General features: G+C 40.5%; 1 protein-coding gene across 1 annotated transcript in view; it reads right to left on the minus strand.

Annotated features, from left to right (window-relative positions):
• ERBB4 (erb-b2 receptor tyrosine kinase 4) overlaps nucleotides 1-24,268 on the minus strand; it is a 797,331-nt gene that overhangs the window by 278,190 nt on the left and 494,873 nt on the right. The window contains exon 4 of the mRNA XM_063429955.1: nucleotides 14,152-14,277. Within this exon, the coding sequence (XP_063286025.1) occupies nucleotides 14,152-14,277 (126 nt within the window). The remainder of the gene's footprint in view (nucleotides 1-14,151; nucleotides 14,278-24,268) is intronic.

The following is a 24,268-nucleotide window of genomic DNA, read 5'->3' on the forward strand; positions in this document are numbered from 1 at the left end:
AGCGAAAGAGGAGGATCAGTATTAGGAGGAGGAAAGACAAGGAGCTCAGTTTTTGAGAGATTGAGTTTAAGAAAGCAGGAGGACATCCAGTCAGAGATGGAAGAAAGGCAAGCAGTGACACGTTGCAGGACAGCAGGGGAGAGGTCTGGGGAGGAGAGATATAGCTGGGTGTCATCAGCGTACAGGTGGTAGTGGAATCCAAAAGAGGTAATAAGTTTGCCAAGAGAAATAGAAGGGGACCAAGGACGGAGCCTTGGGGGACTCCAACCGAGACAGGACGAGGGTAGGAGGTATCATTAGAAAAAGAGACACTGAATGAGCATTGGGAGAGATAAGAGGAAAACCACGAGAGGACAGAGTCACAGAGACCAAGCGATTGAAGAGTTTGAAGAAGGAGAGCATGATCAACTGTGTCAAAGGCCGCTGAGAGGTCAAGAAGAATTAGTATGGAGTAGTGGCCTTTGGATTTAGCTGCGATTAGGTTGTTAGTAACTTTGATAAGGGCAGTCTCTGTAGAGTGGAGAGGGCGGAAGCCAGATTGAAGGGGGTCAAGGAGAGAGTTGGAATTGAGGAAATGAGACACACGGGGAAAGACAAGTCTTTCCAGAAGCTTTGAGGAAAAAGGGAGCAGGGATATGGGACGGTAGTTAGAGGGGGTGGATGGGTCGAGGGATGTTTTTTTTAGTATAGGTACTACAGTGACATGTTTAAGGTCAGCAGGGATGATGCCAGAAGAGAGCGAGCAGTTGAAGATGTGTGTTAAAGAAGGCATGAGACAAGTGGAGAGAGATCTGATAAGGTGAGATGGGACAGGATCGAGTGGGCAAGTGGTGGGGCGAGAGGAGCAAAGAAGAGCAGCCACCTCTTGGTCAGTAGCTGGGGAGAATGTCTGAAGGGTAGGAAAGGCATGATCTATGTGTGGTTGAGAAACAGAAGGCAAGGAGGGGAGAATTCTTTCCTTAGCTGTTCAATGGAAGTAACATGCAAAGTTATCAGCAGTAAGGTTAGTTTGGGGGGTGGCCACAGCAGGGCGAAGAAGAGAATTAAAGGTGTCAAAGAGATGCCTGGGGTTGCGGGAACATGAACTAATGAGAGAGGAAAAATAGGACTGTTTGGCAAGGGCAAGGACTGCACTGTATGAACACAATATGAATCTATAATGGAGAAAGTCTGATTGGGTGCAAGACTTCCTCCAGGAGCGTTCAGCACAACGGGAGCATATTTGCAGGTAGCGCATTGATTTAGTATGCCATGGTTGGGGGCGGGTCCTCCTTGAGGTACTTGTTTGGAGTGGCTCTGCAGCGTTCAAGGCAGATGTAAGAGTAGAGTTATATGTGGAGATGGCCAGTGAAGGACAGGAGAGGGAAGGGATGGACAGCAGTCGTGAATCAATGTCAGCTGACAACTGCTGGAGATCAAGAGAATTAAGGTCCCTCCTGAGTTGAGGGGGGTTAGGCTCAGGTTGTTGGGTGAGGGGGTACGCGAGAGCAAATGATAAGAGGTGGTGATCAGAGAGTGGATATGGAGTGTTGCAGATATTAGATACTGTACATGCATAAGTGAAGATTAGGTCAAGGGTATTGCCAGCTACATGGGTGGGAGAATTTGCCCACTGCGATAGCCTGAGGGAGGAAGTAATTGAAAGTAGTTTAGTCGCTGCAGAGGTCAAAGGTGGGTTTATAGGAATATTGAAGTCCCCGAGAATTAGGGATGGAATGTTAGAAGAGAGGAAATAGGGTAGCCAGGCAGCAAAGTGGTCAAGGAAGAGAAGAGGGGAACCAGGGGGACGGTAAATAACAGCAATGTTAGCAGAGAAGGGTTTGAAAAGGCGAATTGAATGTATTTCAAATGACGGGAAAGAGAGGGAATGGGGGGTGGGAAGAGGTTTAAAGGAGCAGTGAGGGGAGAGGAGAAACCCAACATCACCACCTTTACGTTCAGAGTTTCTTGGGTTGTGGGTAAGTTGGAGACCACCGAAGGACAAAGATGCAGGGGTGGCAGTGTCAGAGGGGGAGAGCCAGGTTTCTGTTAAGGCTAGTAAATCTATTGAACGAGAGATGAAGAAGTCATGGACAGCAGTGGATTTAGTTAAATTGCAAACAGAGCGTGCGTTCCACAGGGCAGTATTGAAGGAGGATTTAGAGAAACATGAGATGGGTATGAGATTAGTGTGGATCCTTGGGTTAGTATTTGGTGAGTTTGTTGTGAGGGGACCGGGGTTTGGAGAGACATCACCAGCTGCTAGGAGCAGAAGGATAGAAGGGAAGTGAAGGTGGGAGTAGGATTTGAAAGTTTTGTAGGAGGGTATGTATGTAGAGGATTTGGGAGGAGTTGGTGGAGATAGGCTGGAAAGGTATGTGTAGAGTGCATGAGATGAATAGAGCGGGGAGGGGAGTAAGGTGGAAGTAATGGTGATGGTGTTGCCAGGGACAGGTGAGCGAAAGGATAGGGATATTTTAGTAATGAGAGAAGTTAGTGTGATTTCAGGTGAGGAGAGGTTTAGTGACTTGAGAGGTGTGTTAAGGAAACACTGTCATGGGATCTTCTAGATGTAGTCAGCTTTCCAACATGCCTGACGTCTTTATGTCCTTGATGTTGTATTGATGCACACATTTATATCCTCCACAAAGCTGCACGTACCAGTGATGGCAGAGCATTGAATGGGCAAGCTGTAATGGTGCCATAAGAGGAACAGCAGTAAGACCTGTGCACATGCATCAGCACATGCACATGTGCATCTGCTTAGAGGAACGATTCAAGCAGCAAGCAAGATGTAGTGGTTATGGTGCCATTGTATGAAGTCAAACCCTTTTAGAATGCAGGGCGCCGCTCCCCAACACGTTTATATCAGACAGAGGACCATAAGCTTCTGGCTAGGACTTTCAATTAGCTCACCTGAGTCAAGCAATGCAGTGTAAAGCTAGCTCATTGGCTGTGGGCCTCTGGTTGAGGTAGTAGAGACAACGAGTGGAAATGCCAGTTCCTAAAACGGTTTTACAGTGACACCTAGATGCACAGTGTACTGGATATTGACTTGTCTACTCCTCCTTTACCAACATTCTTTATTTTCAGAGTTGCTAAATCTTCTGCTCTGCCTATATTGACAATGTTTATGCCAGTGGTGAAATAATGTAGCAAAGGCCCTGGTGCAAGAATTTTTTTTGTCCCCCCTAGCACAGTCTAGCACAGGTTGTCGAACTCCCACAATGCCATGCTAGGGTTGTATTTGTGAGCAGTGTTTGTGCGTTTGAATGTAATCATATTTTTGTCTAAAGTATGTGTGTGCGCGTGTAAGGGTACAGAATACAGGTGTACTTGTGTGTAGCATTTAAAGGATGACTATAGTGTCAGGAAAACAAACCCGTTTTCCTGACACTATATCATCCTTTTGACCCCCCCCCCCCCCTCAGGGTCCCCCTCCCGTGGCGCTGAAGGGGTTAAAACCCTTTCAGCCACTTAGCTTTATCCAGTGCCGGGCTCCCTCGGCGCTGGTGACCTCTCCTCCCCTTCTCTGAAACTGCTATGTTTACATCTGAAGGGTTAAAACCTGGGGGACTTGAACCTGGTGACATATACATACACACAGACACACACAAACTGACACATATATAGACCCTGCCACACAAAAACACACACTGACACATACCCACAAACTCAGATACACAGACTGAGACATACACAAACATTGATACACAGATACACTAACTGACACATACACATACATACCTTAACACACAGATACACTTGCAGACACATACATACACCTTGACACACAGATACACACACTGACACATACACACACCGTGACACACAGATACACACACATACACATGTGCTTACACACACACTGACACATAGATACACACACACACTAACTGACACATACATTGACAGATGAACACATACATGTCATCATTTTTATTGTTGTAGCCACTCTACCATTTACCATACCTTTTTTGCAGCAGTATGGCTTTTTTGGAGTCCTGCTAATGCTGGCTGAGACTGTCTCTCCCTTCGCTCTTCCCCACTAATGTGACATATATTCTGCCCACCGCGGGGCTACCTTTGTAAGTGGGAAGAAGTGACCTGCTTTCACTTCCTCACAGCATTGTCTATAGTACAGGTGCCCTGTCGCACTGTTAAAGGCCCACTGCACCTGGCCAGGCCCCTGTTCAGCAATACCCATCGGGTAAACCCTAAGTGCATGGGTCACCCAATGGGTTCCCTGAGAGGGTGCGGACAGGATGTAGTTCCACTTCCACCGCAGATTTATAACCAAATTACAGTGATCTGGATGCAGAATCATCTATCTATGTTTCTCCTTAGTTACAGTATCCTGGATGCTGAATCATCTATATCTTTATCTTCACAGTTACCTCTGAGTTTGCGCAACAGGAACTAAACAAAATATTGCTACAAATGGATATTTAAATAATGCAGAAACTTACAAGGAGTTCTCATATAGGAAACCCCCAAAATACAAAATATATAAAACCAAAGTTGTAGGTGCGCATTCCTGGTCGCTATTTCTCATATTGTTTTGCGCACCTACAACTTTGGTTTTTGTTATTATTTTTAGCCTCACTGGATTCTGAATAACCTGTATATTTTTCTTGGCATATTCAAAATGTTCTATTGTGTGTCATCTCAAGTGATGGAAAAAGTCAACCTTAGGCACACAAATTGCAGGGAATCATCTTTCTACGATTTTGCCAGTATTCCCAGTGTCATATAACTAACATTGTGTTTTAGGCTTCATCCTGCATTTCTTCAGTCACCCTTAATAATGGAGCACTGCCCTAAACACAGCTATTTAAACCAAACCATGGATTATACTGACAATTGTGAATAATTCCCATTGTATGGTAATTCGCCAGTACCAAAGTGTATTGGATACAATAACTGCTGTTTCTACAGTCAACAAGCCCCCTATGTGTTATCTGATAAACTTAGAACGTTACGTAATAATTTAGCAATTCCATTCTTTAATTAGAACAAGGTTTCCAAACACCAACCACTTGTCCTTATAGGCATATAACACTGCTGGTTTTTGGGATATCCCTGCATTAGTGAGCAATGATTCCTAATGGTTCTTTATGTGACTGAGCCCTTTTATTAATCCATCCGTGAAGATGCAAAAACATAACACACACTGTTGTGTGCTATGAGGATTGTAGGCCGGGAATTAGAGAAGGATATTGAATAGTATACAAAACAATAAATACAGGAACCTGAGAACCTGCCCCAAATATAGAATGTGTTGATTATTGAATTCCAGCTGTGTAGATAGAGTCACCGTTTAGACTAGTTCCATCGTTAGTGTTCTCTGCTCCCCAGGAATGCCTCGTTCTGCTTCTGTTATCACATTTATTGATACTGCTTACCATACAAAACCTAACTAAGAAAAAAACAGGGGGGCGGAGGGGGGGAATATAAACTGATTTGTATCGCAAATTGCAAATAATTAGATCTTGCCTTGTGTCCATTATAAATATGTTTTGTGATTTAAAATAAAATTTTAACAACCATAAACCATGAAGTCCCCATCCCCCCCCCCCATTCCCCCATCCCCCCCCTCCCCAGATACCAGGGATGATGTACCATTTAAGTTCTCCCGGTCCAGGTAAGAACTTGTGAATTGTGGGCCTCAGTATTAGAAAGACAACAACAATCCATTTTTTTGTATTTATTAAAATAAAAATCAAGTGTGTATATGAGTGTGTGTGTGTGGATTAATATGTGTGTGTTATGTGTAAGATTCTGAGTCTATGTGTATGTATGTATGTATGTGTATGTATCAATGTCATTAAAGTATGTGTGTACATGAAAGTAAGTGGGAATGTGCACGTGTATGTATATGCATGTGTACATGAATTTCAATGTGTGTGTAATTTCTCTAATAAAAGAAAGTTAAAGGTAATTTCCTCCATTATGTTTCTTTTTATAGTTCGGAATAGGGGCAAAATCCATTTCCGCCCCAGGGTACTCCTCTGACGGTCACGGTTATTTAATAAACTCTTCATTTTTGAAAATTAAACCCGTAAGTAATGACGGAGGCAAAAAAAAGCTGATTTGGGAAAAAAATCTCCAACTCAGCCATAGTCACAGCTTGGATTTTTTTTGCACACTGGACATTTCTGATCGACCAATGCAAAATGTTACAAACTAGCTGGTACTTTGTCTAAATCCTTAAATAGAAAAGACAAACCTTATGTTTTGACACCCATCAGGGTAAAAGGGGTGATATTTGTATGGGATTAATTACTTAACACTGAACTGTAGTGTAAGTAAACTAAGCTGCACATTTGTTATCAAAACAGCCAGGTATGACTATAGCAGAGTTGTATTTTTTTTTACAAATCAGCTATTTTTGCCCAAACTCTGCAATTCTCTTTTTAATCAATTTTCTATTCAATGCAAATTAACATTTATTAAGTAAACCCACTAATGCAGTGTCCATTAAAGCAGAAGAGTGGTGTTACACCTACCACATTGGCTCCAAAGATTTTATGTTTTGGCAACTAAGTATGTTTGGTATATGAGTGTATATGGAGCTTCACTTTGTATTTAACTAAAGCACAGATATATGTCTGTAAATCCTTTAAATACAATATGTTGGCCTTGCTATAAATGACTTACTCAGCAGGTTTGTACTGGGAAAAAGCATTCCTGAAAATAATTTAATGAAAGCCTTGTAATGCATTGCATCAGCATAGCGTGCGCATATAGATGGTAATTTTTTTTTTTTTTTAAAAAGAGTAAAACTCGAATAAGAAAATTGTCGTCCAGCAGACGTTTATGAAATAAGCTTTAATCGACCCCTTGTTCAAAAATGAATTACCATATGCTACCACTAGGCGCCGCTAGTTTTTTTTATCTACTCTCTGATGTAAATCGTTTTAATGCTTCCATAATTATGGCTGAGTATCTGTACACTATAAGCATCACATATGTATTTAAAAGACCCTCAAGTGACTTCACCACTCAGTCACTAGATGCGCCTAACATTATCACATTCATACTTATATAGTTTGCCTATGTTCGCCATAATGCTAATGTAATTGAACCTGAGATATGCTCTGTATTTTGACAGTTTTAATATGTGGATAATTTATTTATTTGACCACCAGTATCTGCACTTTAACAACCATAACCACTACAATTTAGTATAATTGTTATGGTGCCAATATTCTGTTGGGCCCATCCAGCACTTTTTAGTCAAGTTTCTTGGAAGTGGTTTGACAAAAACGGGATCTTCTTTGGCACCCAGCAATCAGCCACTCCTAAGCCGCATGTGTCATCATTACAAACTGTGAATCTTGGCACTGTAAGCTGTGAGCTACATAGCATTTGAAGATCATGCATCATGGCTATCAAGGCCTAGAAACTCCTTACAATACATAAAGAAGTATACCCTAATTCCAGCACACAGAGACTGTACACCAACTGGAAGGAAGGAGGTCGGAGTCTAACGAGTGTCAAGGCCACAGTCCTCCATGAAACACAAAAACACATCACAAAATGGCCGTCCAAAGTGTTAAAGGAATATCCAGACAGCAAAGTACAGAATATTGCAAAATTAGATGTAGCAAAACCCAGTGACCAAACCATCAAGAAGAAGATAAACAAATGCCAATGATTGAAAGAGGAGCTAGCTAGAATGTGGAAAATGAAGGAAGTAACAGTCCCAGTGGTGACTGTAGTACTCAGAGAATGGCTTCCGCAAATCTCAGTTAGACATCCAGATCTCTATCCAGAAGAGATCTGTTTTAAAATAGCTAAAATAATGGGCAGAATCATCAGACTCCCTGATCTTTAGTAGAGGACCTGAGAATGGAGAACCCCAAGACCAAACCACCAAGTTTGGTGCAAAGCTTTTTTTTTATTATTATTATTCAAGATCATTTGCTGTCCTTACTTTACTTTATTAAATTGATTTAATAAATAAAATGATGCAATTTTAGAAGTGATTGGGTAACCTAAGTATTTGTACCTACAGGTCTATATGGTATCGAGATGCAGGCAGACACATAAAATGAGAAGGTGGCAGTTGTTAAGAAACACAAGGGCCGATCATATGATTAGGCCTTTATGTCAGACAAATCAGTGGATATTTTCTAGCTGTGCATCACCTATTATCCCCCATGTACAACATCATCAACCTTCAGAAGACAAGACAAATGAGAAGGTTCTGTGTCTTGCCTGTGATTGCTTTTTCTGTGACTAATTGGATCTGAAAAGCTGTGGGCTCAACTGCAAACAGCCATTTGACAAGTGAACAGTTTGCGGAAAATGTTCCTGCTATAATATGACATGCATTTGCAGATAATAAATTAGTCTTAATATCATGTTTTATTCGGCTACGTGCAGTATGTTTGCCATCTGCAGCTTCCTTTCACAACTGCTCTGATTTCTACGTTCACAGCGTAGGGAGAGATCCCTTTCTTAAAAAGTTAAAGTACATAGTAAGTCTTGATAAATTCTCAATTTGCTGTTTTTTTTTTGTATGCTTGTAATTTGATTGGATGTAAATGTACAGAGCAGACGTGAACACCAATATCTGTTAGTACAGCTCCTAGGTGATTGCGTTACTTGAAGCAGACTAAGATATTTACTTGAGCTCCATAAGTCAGATGGGGAGTTGAGTTGACATCTGATGGTTGGTCCATTCATGAAAAAAACATAAAAGGATCTTAAGATCTGTGCCCCGATGGTGGCAGACTACATTCACTGCTGTATGAAAATCTGGTGCTTCATACTTGATCAGTGTGGCATCATGGGATGTGCGCTCTTCATACTGATGTGAAGGGCAGCATGGTGCAGTGATGTTATCTAAGTTATCCTGAGGTACAAACTCAGGGCCGGACTGGCCCTCCGGGATAGCTAGAAAATTTCCCGGTGGGCTGTCAGTGCCTGGGGCCGGGCAGACACCTGGCTCTGCTGGGGGAGCTGGCTGTTCTGTCTCTGCTCCCCAGCGCGCAGCTTAATGACAGTAGAGAAACTAGGAAGGTCAAATGGTTGGGAATAAAGACTGGGAAACAGAAGGTAAGATACACGAGGGAACATCAAACTGATTATTTAACTAGGAGGACAGAGATCCCTGTTATTATCCTTGATGTTTAGTCATTATGGAAAACAATATTGGCCGCAGCCAAAGTGCTAAATATTTGATGGCACTCTGTAATGAGTAGTGTAGTGTAGTATGGACGAGGTTTATATAAAGGACGCTGGGCATGGAGTTGCACTGGGTATTTGATATAATGTAAACTGCAATTTATGTTTCTACAATGAGCCGTTTAACATTTTCTGTGCTAAATTACTCACCTCATATGGAATGCTGCTCCAGAGCACAAATGACTGCTGCAAGACCAGATTATTTCACATCTAACCTGATGTAAATGAAAGCAATGTTTTCCAACTCCAGCAAAAACACTCCGCTCAAGAGGTAATATCAACCAAACATAAGGACTATTAAACAATGTTATGAGCCATAAGACCCAGCTACGAGGGTCATTGTCAGCTCATATGATCAATAATACCTCCACAGGGATATCTCAACCTAAGAGCCCTTGAGTGTTAATAATGCTAATTATGCCCAACCAACAAGGAGGCCATATAATCAAATAATGATATAATCAGCAGAGGGGCCATACTTGGCTCAGAAGGACATTTGTTCTAATTACTTCTGCTGTTGTAACCTTTTCATAAACCATGTAGAGTATCTAATTTATTCCTAACACTTGATTGCTCCTCCATCTTAATATTGTTTTTATTTTCCAACATTAACATAGAAAGTCACAGCTTCCCAATAAAGGTCCCTATGTGATGTCTACCAGATATCCAAAGAAAGGGGGTAACCCTGGTAAACTTGAAAAAGAAAAAAGAAAAAATGATCGAGGGTTCTAACACATAGACCCAAGATCATAGCTTGGATATCTGTTAATAGAATGGTCGAAATAAAAATAAAAATAATAAATAACTTTGAATATATACACAACCTTAGCTACTTGTTTGTAAAACAAAAAATCAGTGGAACCCAGAGAGGAGCTATAAGAAGCTCAAAATGTCAGATAGCCGCTGGACTCTTAAATAATTGCCTGAGGTAAGATAGAGTGAAGCCTGTGGCTAGTACTATCTAGAAGGTGGATTCACAGACACACATACAAATGCGGCAGATGTGTCGCATGTTGTTTTATGGCCAAAGACTCTAAGACTCTATCCGACTCCACAGGTACAATTCACATCCCCATTAAACAATTCTTCAACTGCAACACTGCAGGTTTGGTTTATCTCCTAACCTGCAGTTGTGGTATGAAATACGTGGGGAAGACCATACGCCCCTTTAAGAGAAGGGTAATGGAGCATGTCCACTCTGTAACATCATTGAGAGACACCCCAGTAGCTAGACATATGAGACAATACCACAATGACTCACCAAGAGCCATGAAATTTGCAGGCATTGAAAGTGTCTGTAAGGGAAATAGAGGTGGCAATTTTGATTTGTTTTTAAGAAGAAGGGAATGCTTCTGGATAAGCAAATTGGATACCATGTCACCAAAGGGATTGAATGAGGGGTTCTCTTTTACCCAATTCATCAATATTTAGACCAGTAATTATAGTTTGGTTTCATTATTATGACTTATTATGTATGAATATAAGCTGTCACTTTGTATTATTAATTCATTATACTACAACTCTGCACCTGAATAGACTCCTTTGGTGGTGTTCATAATAGCTAGCCCGGGTATCTATATGAATATGAATATACTTTAACTCAACCAACCCTACGACTAATGTATGTATATATACTTCCTGATGGTGTAGTGTATGTAATCCCTAGGATCTCAAGTAAATATAAGGCAGCATTTTAATACTGCCTAGAATTTATTTGTTTTTTCTTTTTTGGGGATCTGCATTTTCGGACATACAGTCACCAAGGAGTTAATACAGATTAGGACGGTAGGATCGGCAATAATAAAAAGTATACACCCCAATAGGCGGAGCTTCGCCAAGGGCGGTGCCGAAAGGGCGATAGTTTTGGAGGGGAAGTGTCTCGTAACGCACGGTGAGTTCCAAGCCTCACTTTGGTGCGAATGAACACCCGCCCACCAATAGCGATTGGAGTGTTGAACTCTCCCGGCATATATAAAAGAACACCGTGGAGACAGCATGGTTTATCCGGCCTTTGACAAAGGCGCTTTAGTAGCGCCGAAACGCGTTAGGCATTATGTCATTTTATTTGCACGTTTTGTTTAGCACATTTTCTTTCATTATGGGGGGGGTTGTCAGCCGTTCGTAAGAGCCTCTTAGTTGCGGTTTTCCTGCTGGTTAGGGGCATCTCTACTTAGTAGCTACAGGGCATGGCAGCAACTATATCTTTATTTAGGATCTAGAGCACTAGAATATCAGAGATTTTTGCAGTTCCTGTTATATTTTAGCAGTATTCGATTGAGAAACGTTCTCTCTTCAAGGTCTCCTTAATTATCTAGTCAGATCCTGCCAGGCGTAGCACTTAGAGCCTCTGTATTAGTGCAACAGGATTTAGTTTAGTCTTTTCATACAGTTCAGCTGTTTTTTCTTTTGCAATTTTTAGGTTACAGCTTCATACTAGATACATCCTGTTATAGTCCAGCAGACTTTTTGCAACTGTAATTTATGTCCTAGAGGGAAAGTAAGGTTTGTATCCACACTGGGAGGTCTGTGAATCCACCTTCTAGATAGTACTAGCCACAGGCTTCACTCTATCTTACCTCAGGCAATTATTTAAGAGTCCAGCGGCTAGCTGACATTTTGAGCTTCTTATAGCTCCTCTCTGGGTTCCACTGATTTTTTGTTTTACAAACAAGTAGCTAAGGTTGTGTATATATTCAATAAAGTTATTTATTTATTTATTTTTTATTTCGACCATTCTATTAACAGATATCCAAGCTATGATCTTGGGTCTATGTGTTAGAACCCTCGATCATTTTTTCTTTTTTCTATTTTCCAACATTAGTACAGCGTCCTATAAAATGAGTTGAGCAGTGCCGATATAAGGGCTGCAGATAAATATCACTTTGAAATAAGTTAGCACCCATTTTTAAGGTGTGTTTGCTTCTACTATTGAAAGCACACTTACAATTTTCGTACCTGGTAACATTGTAAAAAAAAACTGACTGTAAGAAGAATTAAGAGACCACTATATAAGACAAAATGTCAGTAATGGCACACATTTAGGAATAGCTCCATTTGGTATGCTCCATTAACAGCGGTTCATTGTGGACAGTGGCAGGGGCCTCCTAAATGCTGTGTAAGTCTTATGTTGACCCATTCATTGAGACACAGTAGTAGATGAGACAGGTGCACAAAGTCCTACTAAGGTGAAAAGAAGCACTGATGCATTTGACATAGAACAAAACTGCTTGTACAAAACTCAACTTTGAATCCTAGTTCAATGGGACTAAGACGTCTACTGAGAGAACCTCCCAGAACATTTTCCCTATGTTGTGATGGAACTCTGAAGAATATGATCTCATCCAAAGACAGTTCCTCTGGATGATATGGGTCCAACATGTCTTACAATGCTCGTTCTTCTGATCAAGTGACCAAGCTTTCTGCAAATTATCAACTTAGCATCAAATACAGAGTCTGATGAGCACTATAAATAAATGTTGTAAATAAGCTCTTCAGCACAGCTCATATTCTAGCTCCCAATTTATTCTAGGAAGCTTCATTTTTTTTTGGACACAAGTTTCAGTCATAGCGATAATAACGTTTTCATAGAATAAAATAACGAGTTTTGTCTTTCAATAATTTTGCCAGAATGTAATGATTCCTATCACAGAGAAAGACAAACTGTAGACTCGAATGGGATTCCCCACAGCATTTAAGTAATTATCAAATTCCCCACTGAAAGGTAAGTCTAGTTTACACAAAAAATACTGATATTCCACTCGGCTGGTGCTTGCTTAAATGCAAAAATGTATGTTCGCATCATACATGCTTCTCTAGAATTGCAGTTTGTGCATGGGTTTTATTTAGTATACAGTGAATTTTTGTGAAATCAAAACCAAATTACAATAGCAACACTGTGACTATAACTGGACTGGAGAGTTGTCAGAATTTTGTGAATAAGTCTTAAGTGCTTAAACCTATGCTATCCAAATCAACAGACACAGGATAGTAGTGTATTTCAGGACTTTAGAATAGCCGGCTTAACACAATGCCTGTAATAGGCAAAATCGCAACAATGATGTAAGGATGTGGTGTAGTGGCTGTGGCCTAATCATGTCTTTAAAATGGATGGAGCTACAGCATCTGGCGTCAGAAAAAACGGCTAAGGTGTCTGAGGATGTGTAACTACAGTGGTGCTCATTTGGTAATTCAGGATTACCAGGTGAGCACAAGGCTATGTATCTTTACAGTCCCATTATTTTGACCTACTCACATGGTGTTGACAGGAGATCTATGCCATATTGGGCGCCTTTGCTAGGCTACCAAAGTGGTACATCTGTTCTTTACACTCTGGCAAGGATTTTCTGCAGTAACGTGGTGGTATTTTGGATTGTATATACCATTTAATATGTCTTTAGTTTGCATAGTAAACTTGCTAACTCGTAACAGATACTACAGGGGTTGGATTCTATAAGATAAAAATTTACCTCGGGAAAGGGAAAAGCTATTTTTATTTGTTTAGGTACTTAGAGATACATTTTTACCAATATTAGAATTGGGGGGGGGGGGAGGGGGAGGAGGAGGGTGTGCTGGGTCCATACAGAAAGGTATTGGGCAAAAACTATAATGGAAAAAAGGGAAAAGTCAGCGGGATAAAAAGGGATAAATCAATAATTATAGGTGACCTATTTTACGATTGCCTGATTATTGTCCACTTCTATGGACTAGGAATGAATGTTGCCGGTATTGTAAGATTATGAATTCAATTCAGGCTTATAATGAATAGCTACGGTAAGTAGCGAGGCCAAGCTGGGTGGTATTAAAACAGCCATTCCAAAAGTCTAGCACTTTGGTTATTTATTTTATTTATTGCAGAACTATTCTAGGACAGAGTTCATCTACTGATCTCAAAACCAATATTCCAAAATTATGTTCTCAAACAACACATATTTTAACAAGTCTAATAAACCAAAATATGCAAAGGTTAAGGATACTTACAATCTGCGTTGCTGGTCATTGGTAAGAGGGTAGCATTAGACGTTCGCACAATGTCTTGCCAATGTACGGTATCGGCATAGCAGAGGAATTTGTTCTGGTCAAGGTAAACCCCTCCATTCAGGATCTCTTTAAAAAAGAAGAAACAAAAAATTTGCATTTTAGCACACAATTAATTTATTGTGTCATACATTTGCATTGTTAATATAACATAATATAACTTAGAAACTAACTTGACCTTATCATTATAAAGTTCCAACTGCACCCACTCAGAATGCATGGCAATAAATTGCATGGCAAGTGAATTAACCTTTTTTATATGTAACCGAGAACCTCTATTCTCCATGTATAATCACATAGCTACAAGCAACACATTCATAACTAGCTGTCTTTCAAACAAAACAGTTATCCATGAACAAATTATTGCCAAATGAGTGGGGGGGGGGGGCGAGAAGACATTAAATCGGAGGGTGAACAAAAGTCTGACCATGAACCTTCTGTTAAGTCAATCAAATAACCGTGTTGTTTATTTCAAGCACTGCTTTGGCATACAGCTTGCATTTTTTGTACTGTTGTGCTGGTGGTTTTACCAACATGCTTTTAATGAAGGTTTTATTTCTTAATTTTCAAGTGCAGAGCAAATAAAGGCTCCGAAAGACTGGTGCCAACAAAGCTTTTAGAAACATGCGAAAACGAAAGAAAAAAAAATATATATATATATGTTCCAGGTTAACATTGTGTAAATTGCATTTATTTCTTGCCCAAAACTCCTGTTGGCAATACTTGAATTACTCTACAGAAGTTTCAAAACTGCTAAAATAGTTACATTGGAAAAATAAACTCAAGGCTTTTGATTTGTACCCAAATCTGCTGGCTTAGGGGGATATAAAGCATATAAGGCAATGTCAACAATCTCAAATAACCACGCATGTTCTAAATGCTTCTTTAAACATGTCATTAATGACATACTGCAGTTAATATTTAATCAACTCTGAATCAATTTGTCTCAACAAAATCCTCCCTCATCAGCCAACATTGTAAAAACAAGTGGTTAAAAACACTCTTCGCTTCTACGAACAGTTTTATATTTAATCAGGCACATTAATATTCCAATTCATACCGAGCCATATAACTTTCAGTGCAAGGTAAATTAAAGCTGCCTTAGTTTAATATTAATAATAACAAAAATCGGGTTATTTTTTTTTATTACTCACTAGATCACGCATAAGCTGTTTTTTGCCGTCTTATTTTGTATTCATTTAATCAGAGGGGCAAGGCCATTTCTAGGAAACATATGATTACGGATCATGATCTTTTTCTATGAAAAGAGGCTTAAAATTGAAGAAAAAAATTGGTATCACTTGATATTATCAAGCAGAGAGTTCATTGAAGATTAGAATTTGAAGACGGATCAGTCCTTGGTCATTGTAGTGCTGAAATACCCCATCTGTTCCAAGTTCATCTTGATCGTTTTACTGCACTGATAGGCTTGTCAGATCAGCAGCTGACACATATCAAATGTATTTATAGTTCCACGCTCCTTTTCATCCAATACAATACTGAATAGAGCATTTTGTAATAGGTGGCACTAAATTAAATCATGATCATGCAATGCTATGCCTCAGGTAGGGCTATCACAGTATGGTCCTTCCCACACGTTCTGTATGGTGTGCTTGAAAAACGTACATCCCTGCTGCATGACATTATTGATTTATTAGGTACTGCGCAGACTGAATGATGTATGGACCTGTTCATTGTAAAAGTTGTACGGAAGTGAAAAAGGTCAATGTGAATCAAGAAGTATTTCACTCTGTGTTCCGTCACTTAACTATTTCATTTACCTGCCCACTTCTTAAAAGGTCACAACGAACATCGGACATTTGTGATAAACTCATGCTGAGACTTGTGATCTTAGTAATGCAGAGCGGTGTGAGATATATTTCCTACACTGCTCAACCAGCGTTATCCTTAGAGCATCAGGGGAAAGGTAGTTTATAAATATATACAGTGCCAAGATTATCCATCACTTCCCTGGAGTTATGATATTGTCTGTTAAATACAAAGTGAGCTATGAGATATAGTGGTCCTCTCTGTCATATATAGCATATAAATTAAGATAAATTTGTGTCATATAGACACTGATCTCTCCTCTTTATGACGGGCACCCTGTGCAACATTCAAAGTTTTAAATTTATTTTAATAATACAGTAAAACGTAACAGTTAAATTGTCACTTCTGCAGGATGGAGCACAAGAAATTTTCCAGGCACTGGAGGTGTTCAAGCCGCAGGCAGTTTTAGTAGAAGAGGAGCAGCAACGTTTCGACCTGCTAAGAGGTCTTTGTCAAACGTTGCTGTTCCTTTTGTTCTATTAAAACTGCCTGCAGCTTTAACACCTTGAGTGCCTGGAAAATGTATTGTGCTGCTTTGTCGTTGTGGAATTGCTGGTCCTACTCCGGAGGACTGGGTGGCTGCTGGGATTGAGTGCGGCTCCTATCACCAGTTCTGCAGGATGGAAGTCATCAAAGTTACTTTTTGGCATCAGTGCCTTTCGAACTACATGTCTGCATTAATTTTGGCTACAAATGCTTGCATGTTTTGTTAGCAATACATGTTGATGTTTTACGAATAAATCAATAATAAATATAATCCAGAAATTTAGCCAGTAAGATCAAGGGGTGCCTGGCTAGAAGCTAGACCTGGAGGGTCATCCAGTTTTATAGATGGAGCATCCCTGCTTCACTAATTCTGCAACCCTGCACAGTGTAGGTGATACATGATGACATTCTGCTCTGTTATCCCTTCTAGGCTTGGGAAACAACAGAGGTATACAGGGGGTTTGACCAGACTAATGTTTCAAGTGTTAAATTAGATGCAAGTTTACCGCAGCTCGGTGGTGATCTTGACATGGACGGTTCACGGGTCAAATAGCACACAGAACAGGACAGGCCAATGGCTGCAATTGCATTAGGATTTCCCCATAGGAAAGCATTCATCAATGCTTTCTTATAGGGAAAAATCTGATGCTGGAGGTCCTCATGCAGAGTGTGAGGACGCCCAGCATCAGATAACGGACCAAAGGGAGACAGCCACTGAGGGCAGACTTGGAGCAGTAATATAAAAATTGCAGTTCTCTGCAGTAAGTGCAAAAGGGACACAGCACCCAGACCACTTCAATGAGATGAAGTGGTCTGGGTGCCTACAATGTCCCTTTAAGAGTCCAAATACAAAGAAATATACAAAAATACAATGGATAAGGAGTGTTTCAACGTTATCTTAACCTCTTAAGATCCATCAAAAGAAAATAATTTTAAATAGCAATAAAGATTTTTATGGGTGTGGAGGTTGTTTGGCATGCAGGGAAACTAAAAGCAAAAAGAGACATATAGGCAATATCAAGGGATTTACGAATAAAGACTTTACCATTAAAGATCAACTAACTTGCTTTTCTAAAAATATAATGTATATGTTGAAATGCCCCTGTGACATGCTATATATTGGGAGAACTATTAGATGTTTACACATTAGAGTATCGGAACATGTCAGGAACATCCAAAAGGGTGTTGCAACACATAGTGTCTCCCAACATTTTAAAATCCATCATAATCAAAATCCACAAAACCTCACTTTCTGTGCACTTAAGTTGGTAAAAAGGAATTGGAGGGGAAGAGATTTTAATAAAAAAAGATTGGCACTTGAGAAATCAAATTAATCTTTAATTTTAATACATTAGCCCCCCTATGGCTTAAACTTCGATTTTGAATTACGCCACTTTTTTTTTTTTTATTCTTTATTTTTTTGTGCTTGGAGAAAAAAAAAACAGATAGGCATGCATTGCCACAACAGCAGTTGCTCGCCCATTAAGTCAACATTTATGAACATGCGTTAGGCAGAGAATAACATTGCACATTTTATATTGTAAAGTCTGGTAATCGTTAGTGAAACCTCTGTGTCAGCTATAGACAAACGTAAAGTCGGCATTGACTCAGCTGACATTCTGATTAGACGTCTTGTATGTAGAAGCTTAGTTGGATGTTTCCTATCATATAAAGGCTGCACACAGGCTAGTATCTTTGGTCAGACTAGGCACGTATTTCAGATACTACAGTGATAGAGTATATGGTACTCATGCTGTCTCCTAAAGGGTGTATAAGCCGTTTTTAAGGCCTAGGCTGTCGTTTGTGTGACTGTATTATGTGAAGTAGCTGGAGCATAAACACACATACTCAGTCAGTCAGGGACGTGGTAAACAAGGGTCTCTACAGTATTTAAGTGGTTAACAGGCATGAAATAAGTCATAAGCATAAGTATATCAGGTAGCGTTCAAAGATTGCATACATTCCACTAATAAAAACTAAGAAAAAACAGATGAAAGTAAACATGAGTGAGAGATTAAAGTCTGGTGAGTCACCCGATACCCATGCTAGGCCTCCGATACACTTGTCGTGACAAAGTCCCAATTATCCTCTGCTGTCCTCTTCATCGGCTCCAGGCGTCAGCACCGGCCCATAGGTTGCACCCGCTGGCTGGGTTGTTCGTGCCTCTGCCTTCTGAGTCTCGGTAGCTGGCGCTTGTTGCTTGGTGTCGGTTATGCTCCCTTCTGGGGTGCGGGTTTGCTCTTCTCGCGGCTCTCAGCTCGGAGTTCCGGTAACGGGTGTTCGTCCTCTGGAAGGCAGGAGGGAGTGTGAGCCATTTTCGTTGTAGCCTTCTGGGTCGCTTAGTTATCCTCTTCTCAACCCGGCCATCCACCGTGCGGGGACCATTAGAAGGTGAGATTAAACTTTCGCTTTGTCCCCGCTCCGTGTGCCGGCTCTGCTTATTAGCCAGTCGTTGCCAGAAGTTGGCCAGGATCTCATCCAGTCGCTTCAGAGTTGTTTATAGCAGGCCTCGTGTTGAGAAGGTATTTGGTGCATCCGCCATTTTGGCTGGTGATGCGAGGTAGGTTTCGGAGGTCAGGTGGTTTGTGGGTTATTAGATACCCTCTTAATGGGAACCTTCAGCCCGTGTGCAGGTGCCGTGATTTCCCTCAACGGCGTGGGGGGGGAACAGGAGCCCCTTCCACCTCTAAGTGTCCCAGCGAGGCAGGCAGCCTGGAGACCGGCCGTATTTCCCCAGCTGCGCCCACGCGTAGGCCCCAAAGAAGTTTCAGGTTGTGATCGCCGGTCGAGTGGTGAGATGCCTTGAGAGGTGTCTCTCATAAGTGTGTGGTGACTCTAGCTGGGTTGGAGCTTATTTTCTCTGGTGAAAAGTCGTTATCGTTGTTCATTTGTTTTCTTGCAGCAGGAGCTCATTCCATGTGCGACTTGTCTGCATGGCGGTCAGGCCCCGCCCCCCCAAATTATGCCACTTTTTAACTTCAAATACCTATTTTTTTAGATGAATGGCGTTTTTTATATTCTTAATTTTTTATACGATTTTTTTTTTTTTTTACTTTGTTGGAAATCATCCTCCCCTCCAGTTCTTATTTTGTGGAATGTTTTAAGAGATTGTTATGTTTTAGTCTGGTATCTTCCCTTATTGTCCACTTAATAGCTCACTTCATATGATAAATTAAGTCTTTATTTTTATTTTCATTTTAAGTGCTTATATATGCTTTTTACTTGTCTGTGTATTACACTAATATCTCACTTTACATGGAAAAAAGTTTATCTTCCTATATTTAAAGTGATTCTATATGTTTTTAATCTTTCAATATTTATTTGTTTTTATTTTGATTAGATTTTTTTTTTTATTTTATTCTTACTAATAGGTTTTCTAATTTTCCAATACACTCAAGTTTCCTGCCTTTCCCTACTGACGACTACTTGGGTTTCAAAGATAAGGAAGAGGGCTGTGGATCTCCCTAAATGATCCAAAGGCACCATACACTAGAGCCAGATGACCTATTGGATCTCTCCTTGTGAGTTGAAAATATTTCATCCATATTTCCTACTACTGTTTATACCATCTGCACTATTGCGTTGTTTTTGCATTCTTTACAGACATGTGTTTGCTATTCATCATCTGTAACCATTTCCAATATTACTACTCAGGCATATTAGAGCTCCACTTATATATTTTTTGTTTGTGTCCCCTTAAGAGTGCCTTATATATAAACTCCATCTGTGCTGAAACAATTGTGTATAAAACACATCAGAACCTTCCATATTGACTGTACTATTTATAGTTATCTAAAGTAAATTAACATTTATATATAATGTTGGATCCCAACATATTGCACAAAAACATCCAACGCATATGTAAAATAGGAGTAATAAAAAACATCTATTTTACTAAACTGTAGATTCTGTGCAAGAATATTGCTTCTGCGCACCCACAATCAACAGTTTACTTATTACAGCATGGATCTCAGCCTAAATTATCCACGTTCCAGAACTCCCTGTTTTCAGAGTAATAGGGTATTTACTCCAATGCAAATTGGTGACTTGTTACTTTTTGGGGTCAACAAGACTAAGTGTATCTATTTTCAATCCAAAGGCCCAGTATCTCCAAACCATCAATCTGATTAACACATTGATTTACATTTATATTCGCTATGTAAACCATCCAGTTTTTTCTGCTATAACAATTATTTTGTCTTCTCAGATCTCTTGGGTAATTGGTATCAGCGTGCTTATGTAACCAAATATCAGGTTTATAGAACACAGGCATTTTTTTTTTTCTAATTGCACTGTGAATTTTTTTTTAATAATAATAATTTATCATGTCAGGCATAATCTCATATTTCAATCACATGGTACCAACCCCTCCCCCCCTCTTTTTTTTTTTTTTTTAAATTTGTTCTTGATTAGATTATTGCTTTTTTTATTGAGTGCTGACCACCTAGGTTGTAATTAGCCAGAACAATGAACGTATGATAGCACAAGGCTCCTTTGCTTCAACTACTGGAGTTAAAATGAGGTAAACACCTTAAATGACCCCATTACTCCGGTGTTGATGACCATCTTACAGTCATTAAGTTCCTTCATTTTCCGTAATTAGACAGGTAATTATTCATTGCATTCCCTCTTTTCATATTTGATGAACCAAAGCTCTGTCGATACTGTACACAACGATTATACTAGGTTCCACACATATGTACAGCTGTATCTGCATATAATATAATATATATATATATATATATATATATATATATATATATTACACAACACTTGACAGGGCTTAATAACACACCTGGATGGCCTTACAGTCATGCAGGCAATAAGAAAATTAAACAAGATAATTTGAGAGGTAATAATCAATACTATTGATCTAGATGATAGTAAAGATAGTGATCAGTCATATATCATGACTATATGCACTGCTCCAACTATTAATTAAATTGAACACATTACATTTTTCAGATGATTATGTGAGCTTAGTACATATTGCCTAGAGGTAAAATTACTATAGTATATGTTATATCACTGTCAGGATAAACAATTTGCTGGGACTCTTATAATGTTAATTATTATTAATGAATAAAAATAGAGTTTACTCTTATGCTGGCGGGGCTCATGTTGTAGCATTAAAAATAACTTATCCATCTAGCTAGGCTTTTAATGATCTATTTTGGAGTACATTAGCTATTAAAGGAACACTATATGGTCAGGAACACAAAAATGTAATCCCGACCCTACAGTGTTATAATCACGATCTGCCATCTGCCATCCTTCCATTCTCCCCTCCCTCCCCCCATTGCCTCCCTTAATATAGTAAAATCTTACCTTATTACCAGCACTACATAGGTCTGCAGGGCTGGCTCTGACTCCGATCCACCTCATTGGCTGACATCATCAGAAGTGATGATCTCAGCCAATCCCGATGCCATAGGAAAGTAATGATCTCAACCAAGAAGGCAGGCCAGTGGCAAAGCCAAACACTGCCCTGGCCAATCAGCATCTCCTCGTAGAGATGCATTTAATCAATGCATCTCTAAAAATACAGTTCACTGTCTACATGCAGAGGGTGAAGACACTGAACGTCAGTACTGCACACTGTGCAGCATTAACTCAGGAAGGATTTCTAGTGGCCATCTGAGTGATGGCCAGGTAGCAGTGTTATCAGGAAGCAATATAAACACTGCATTTTCTGTGTACAGACAGTGTTTACAAAAAAGCCAGCAGGAACAGTCTACATATACCAGAATAACTACATTAAGCTGTAGTTCTGGTGACTATAAATAATTAAGGAAGGACATTTATCTACAGCATGGATAGGCAACCTTCAACACTGCAGATGTTGTGGACTACATCTCCCATGATGCTTTGCCAGCATTATGACTGTAAGAACATTATGGTAGATATAGTCGACAGCTGGAATGCTAAAGGTTGTCTTCCCTTGAACTATGTTCAATGTTCTACCTTTTAACTCTGTAGTTATGCTTGTGATACTTCAATTTCATTCCATTTTACTCTTGCACTATAGAGAAATGACCTTAAATTCAACTCTTTTTTTCGAGACTCTCCGAAGTTAGGTCTGAGGTCCAAAACATATCTCTGGCTCCCAGTAATTGCCCTGGTACACTTAACTGTGATTTCCATCTTTCTATTCAACAAGTGGTAACCACTACAGGGCACTGGTTAACTGGTTCCAACCTTATAACCCCACCTACACACATCCAGATATGCAGGGCCGGCCTTAGGGGTGTGCGAGCTGTGCGGCCGCACAGGGCGCCATGTAGCAGGGGGCGCCGTGCGGCCGCACAGCCGATTTAAAAAAAAAAAAAAAAAAAAAAATTTTTTTTTTTTTTTAAATTTGCAGCGGGGGCGGAGCTTACCGTGCGGCGGGGGCGGAGCTAAAAGCGCCGGAAAACTGCTGCAGGGGAAGCAGGAAGGAGTCCCTGCTTCCCCACCAGTCACCAGGAGCTGCACTGCCTCCACAATTAACTCCACAGGTAACTGTGTGATTGTCATGTGAGTGTGACTCTCTGCCTATGTGTATGACTGTCTGCCTCTGTGTGTGTGTGTGTGTGTGTTACTGTCTGTGTGTGTGTGTGTGTGTGTGTATGACTGTCTGCCTCTGTGTGTCTGTGTGTATGACTGTCTGCCTCTGTGTGTGTGTCTGTGTGTATGACTGTCTGCCTCTGTGTGTATGACTATCTGCCTGTGTGTGTCTGTGTGTGTGTGTATGACTGTCTGCGTGTGTGTGTGTGTATAACTGTCTGCCTCTGTGTGTATTACTGTCTGCCTCTGTGTGTTTGTCTGTGTGTATTACTGTCTGCCTCTGTGTGTGTGACTATCTGCCTGTGTGTTTTTCTGTGTGTGTGTGTGTGTGTGTATGACTGTCTGCGTGTGTGTGTATATGACTGTCTGCCACTGTGTGTCTGTGTGTATTACTGTCTGCCACTGTGTGTCTGTGTGTATTACTGTATGCCTCTGTGTGTTTGTCTGTGTGTATTACTGTCTGCCTCTGTGTGTGACTGTGTATGACTGCCTCTGTGTGTATGACTGTCTGCCTCTGTGTGTATGACTGTCTGCCTCTGTGTGTATGACTGTCTGCCTCTGTGTGTCTGTGTGTATGACTGTCTGCCTCTGTGTGTGTGTCTGTGTGTATGACTGTCTGCCTCTGTGTGTATGACTATCTGCCTGTGTGTGTCTGTGTGTGTGTGTATGACTGTCTGCGTGTGTGTGTGTGTATAACTGTCTACCTCTGTGTGTATTACTGTCTGCCTCTGTGTGTTTGTCTGTGTGTATTACTGTCTGCCTCTGTGTGTGTGACTATCTGCCTGTGTGTTTTTCTGTGTGTGTGTGTGTGTGTATGACTGTCTGCGTGTGTGTGTATATGACTGTCTGCCACTGTGTGTCTGTGTGTATTACTGTCTGCCACTGTGTGTCTGTGTGTATTACTGTATGCCTCTGTGTGTTTGTCTGTGTGTATTACTGTCTGCCTCTGTGTGTGACTGTGTATGTCTGCCTCTGTGTGTATGACTGTCTGCCTCTGTGTGTATGACTGTCTGCCTCTGTGTGTATGACTGTCTGCCTCTGTGTGTATGACTGTCTGCCTCTGTGTGTATGACTGTCTGCCTGTGTGTGTCTGTGTGTGTCTGTGTGTATGACTGTCTGCGTGTGTGTGTGTATGACTGTCTGCCTGTGTGTGTGTGTATGACTGTCTGCTTGTGCGTGTGTGGATGTCTTCCTGTGT

The sequence above is a fragment of the Pelobates fuscus genome, chromosome 8 (assembly GCF_036172605.1).
Source record: "Pelobates fuscus isolate aPelFus1 chromosome 8, aPelFus1.pri, whole genome shotgun sequence".
Taxonomy (NCBI): Eukaryota; Metazoa; Chordata; class Amphibia; order Anura; family Pelobatidae; genus Pelobates; species Pelobates fuscus.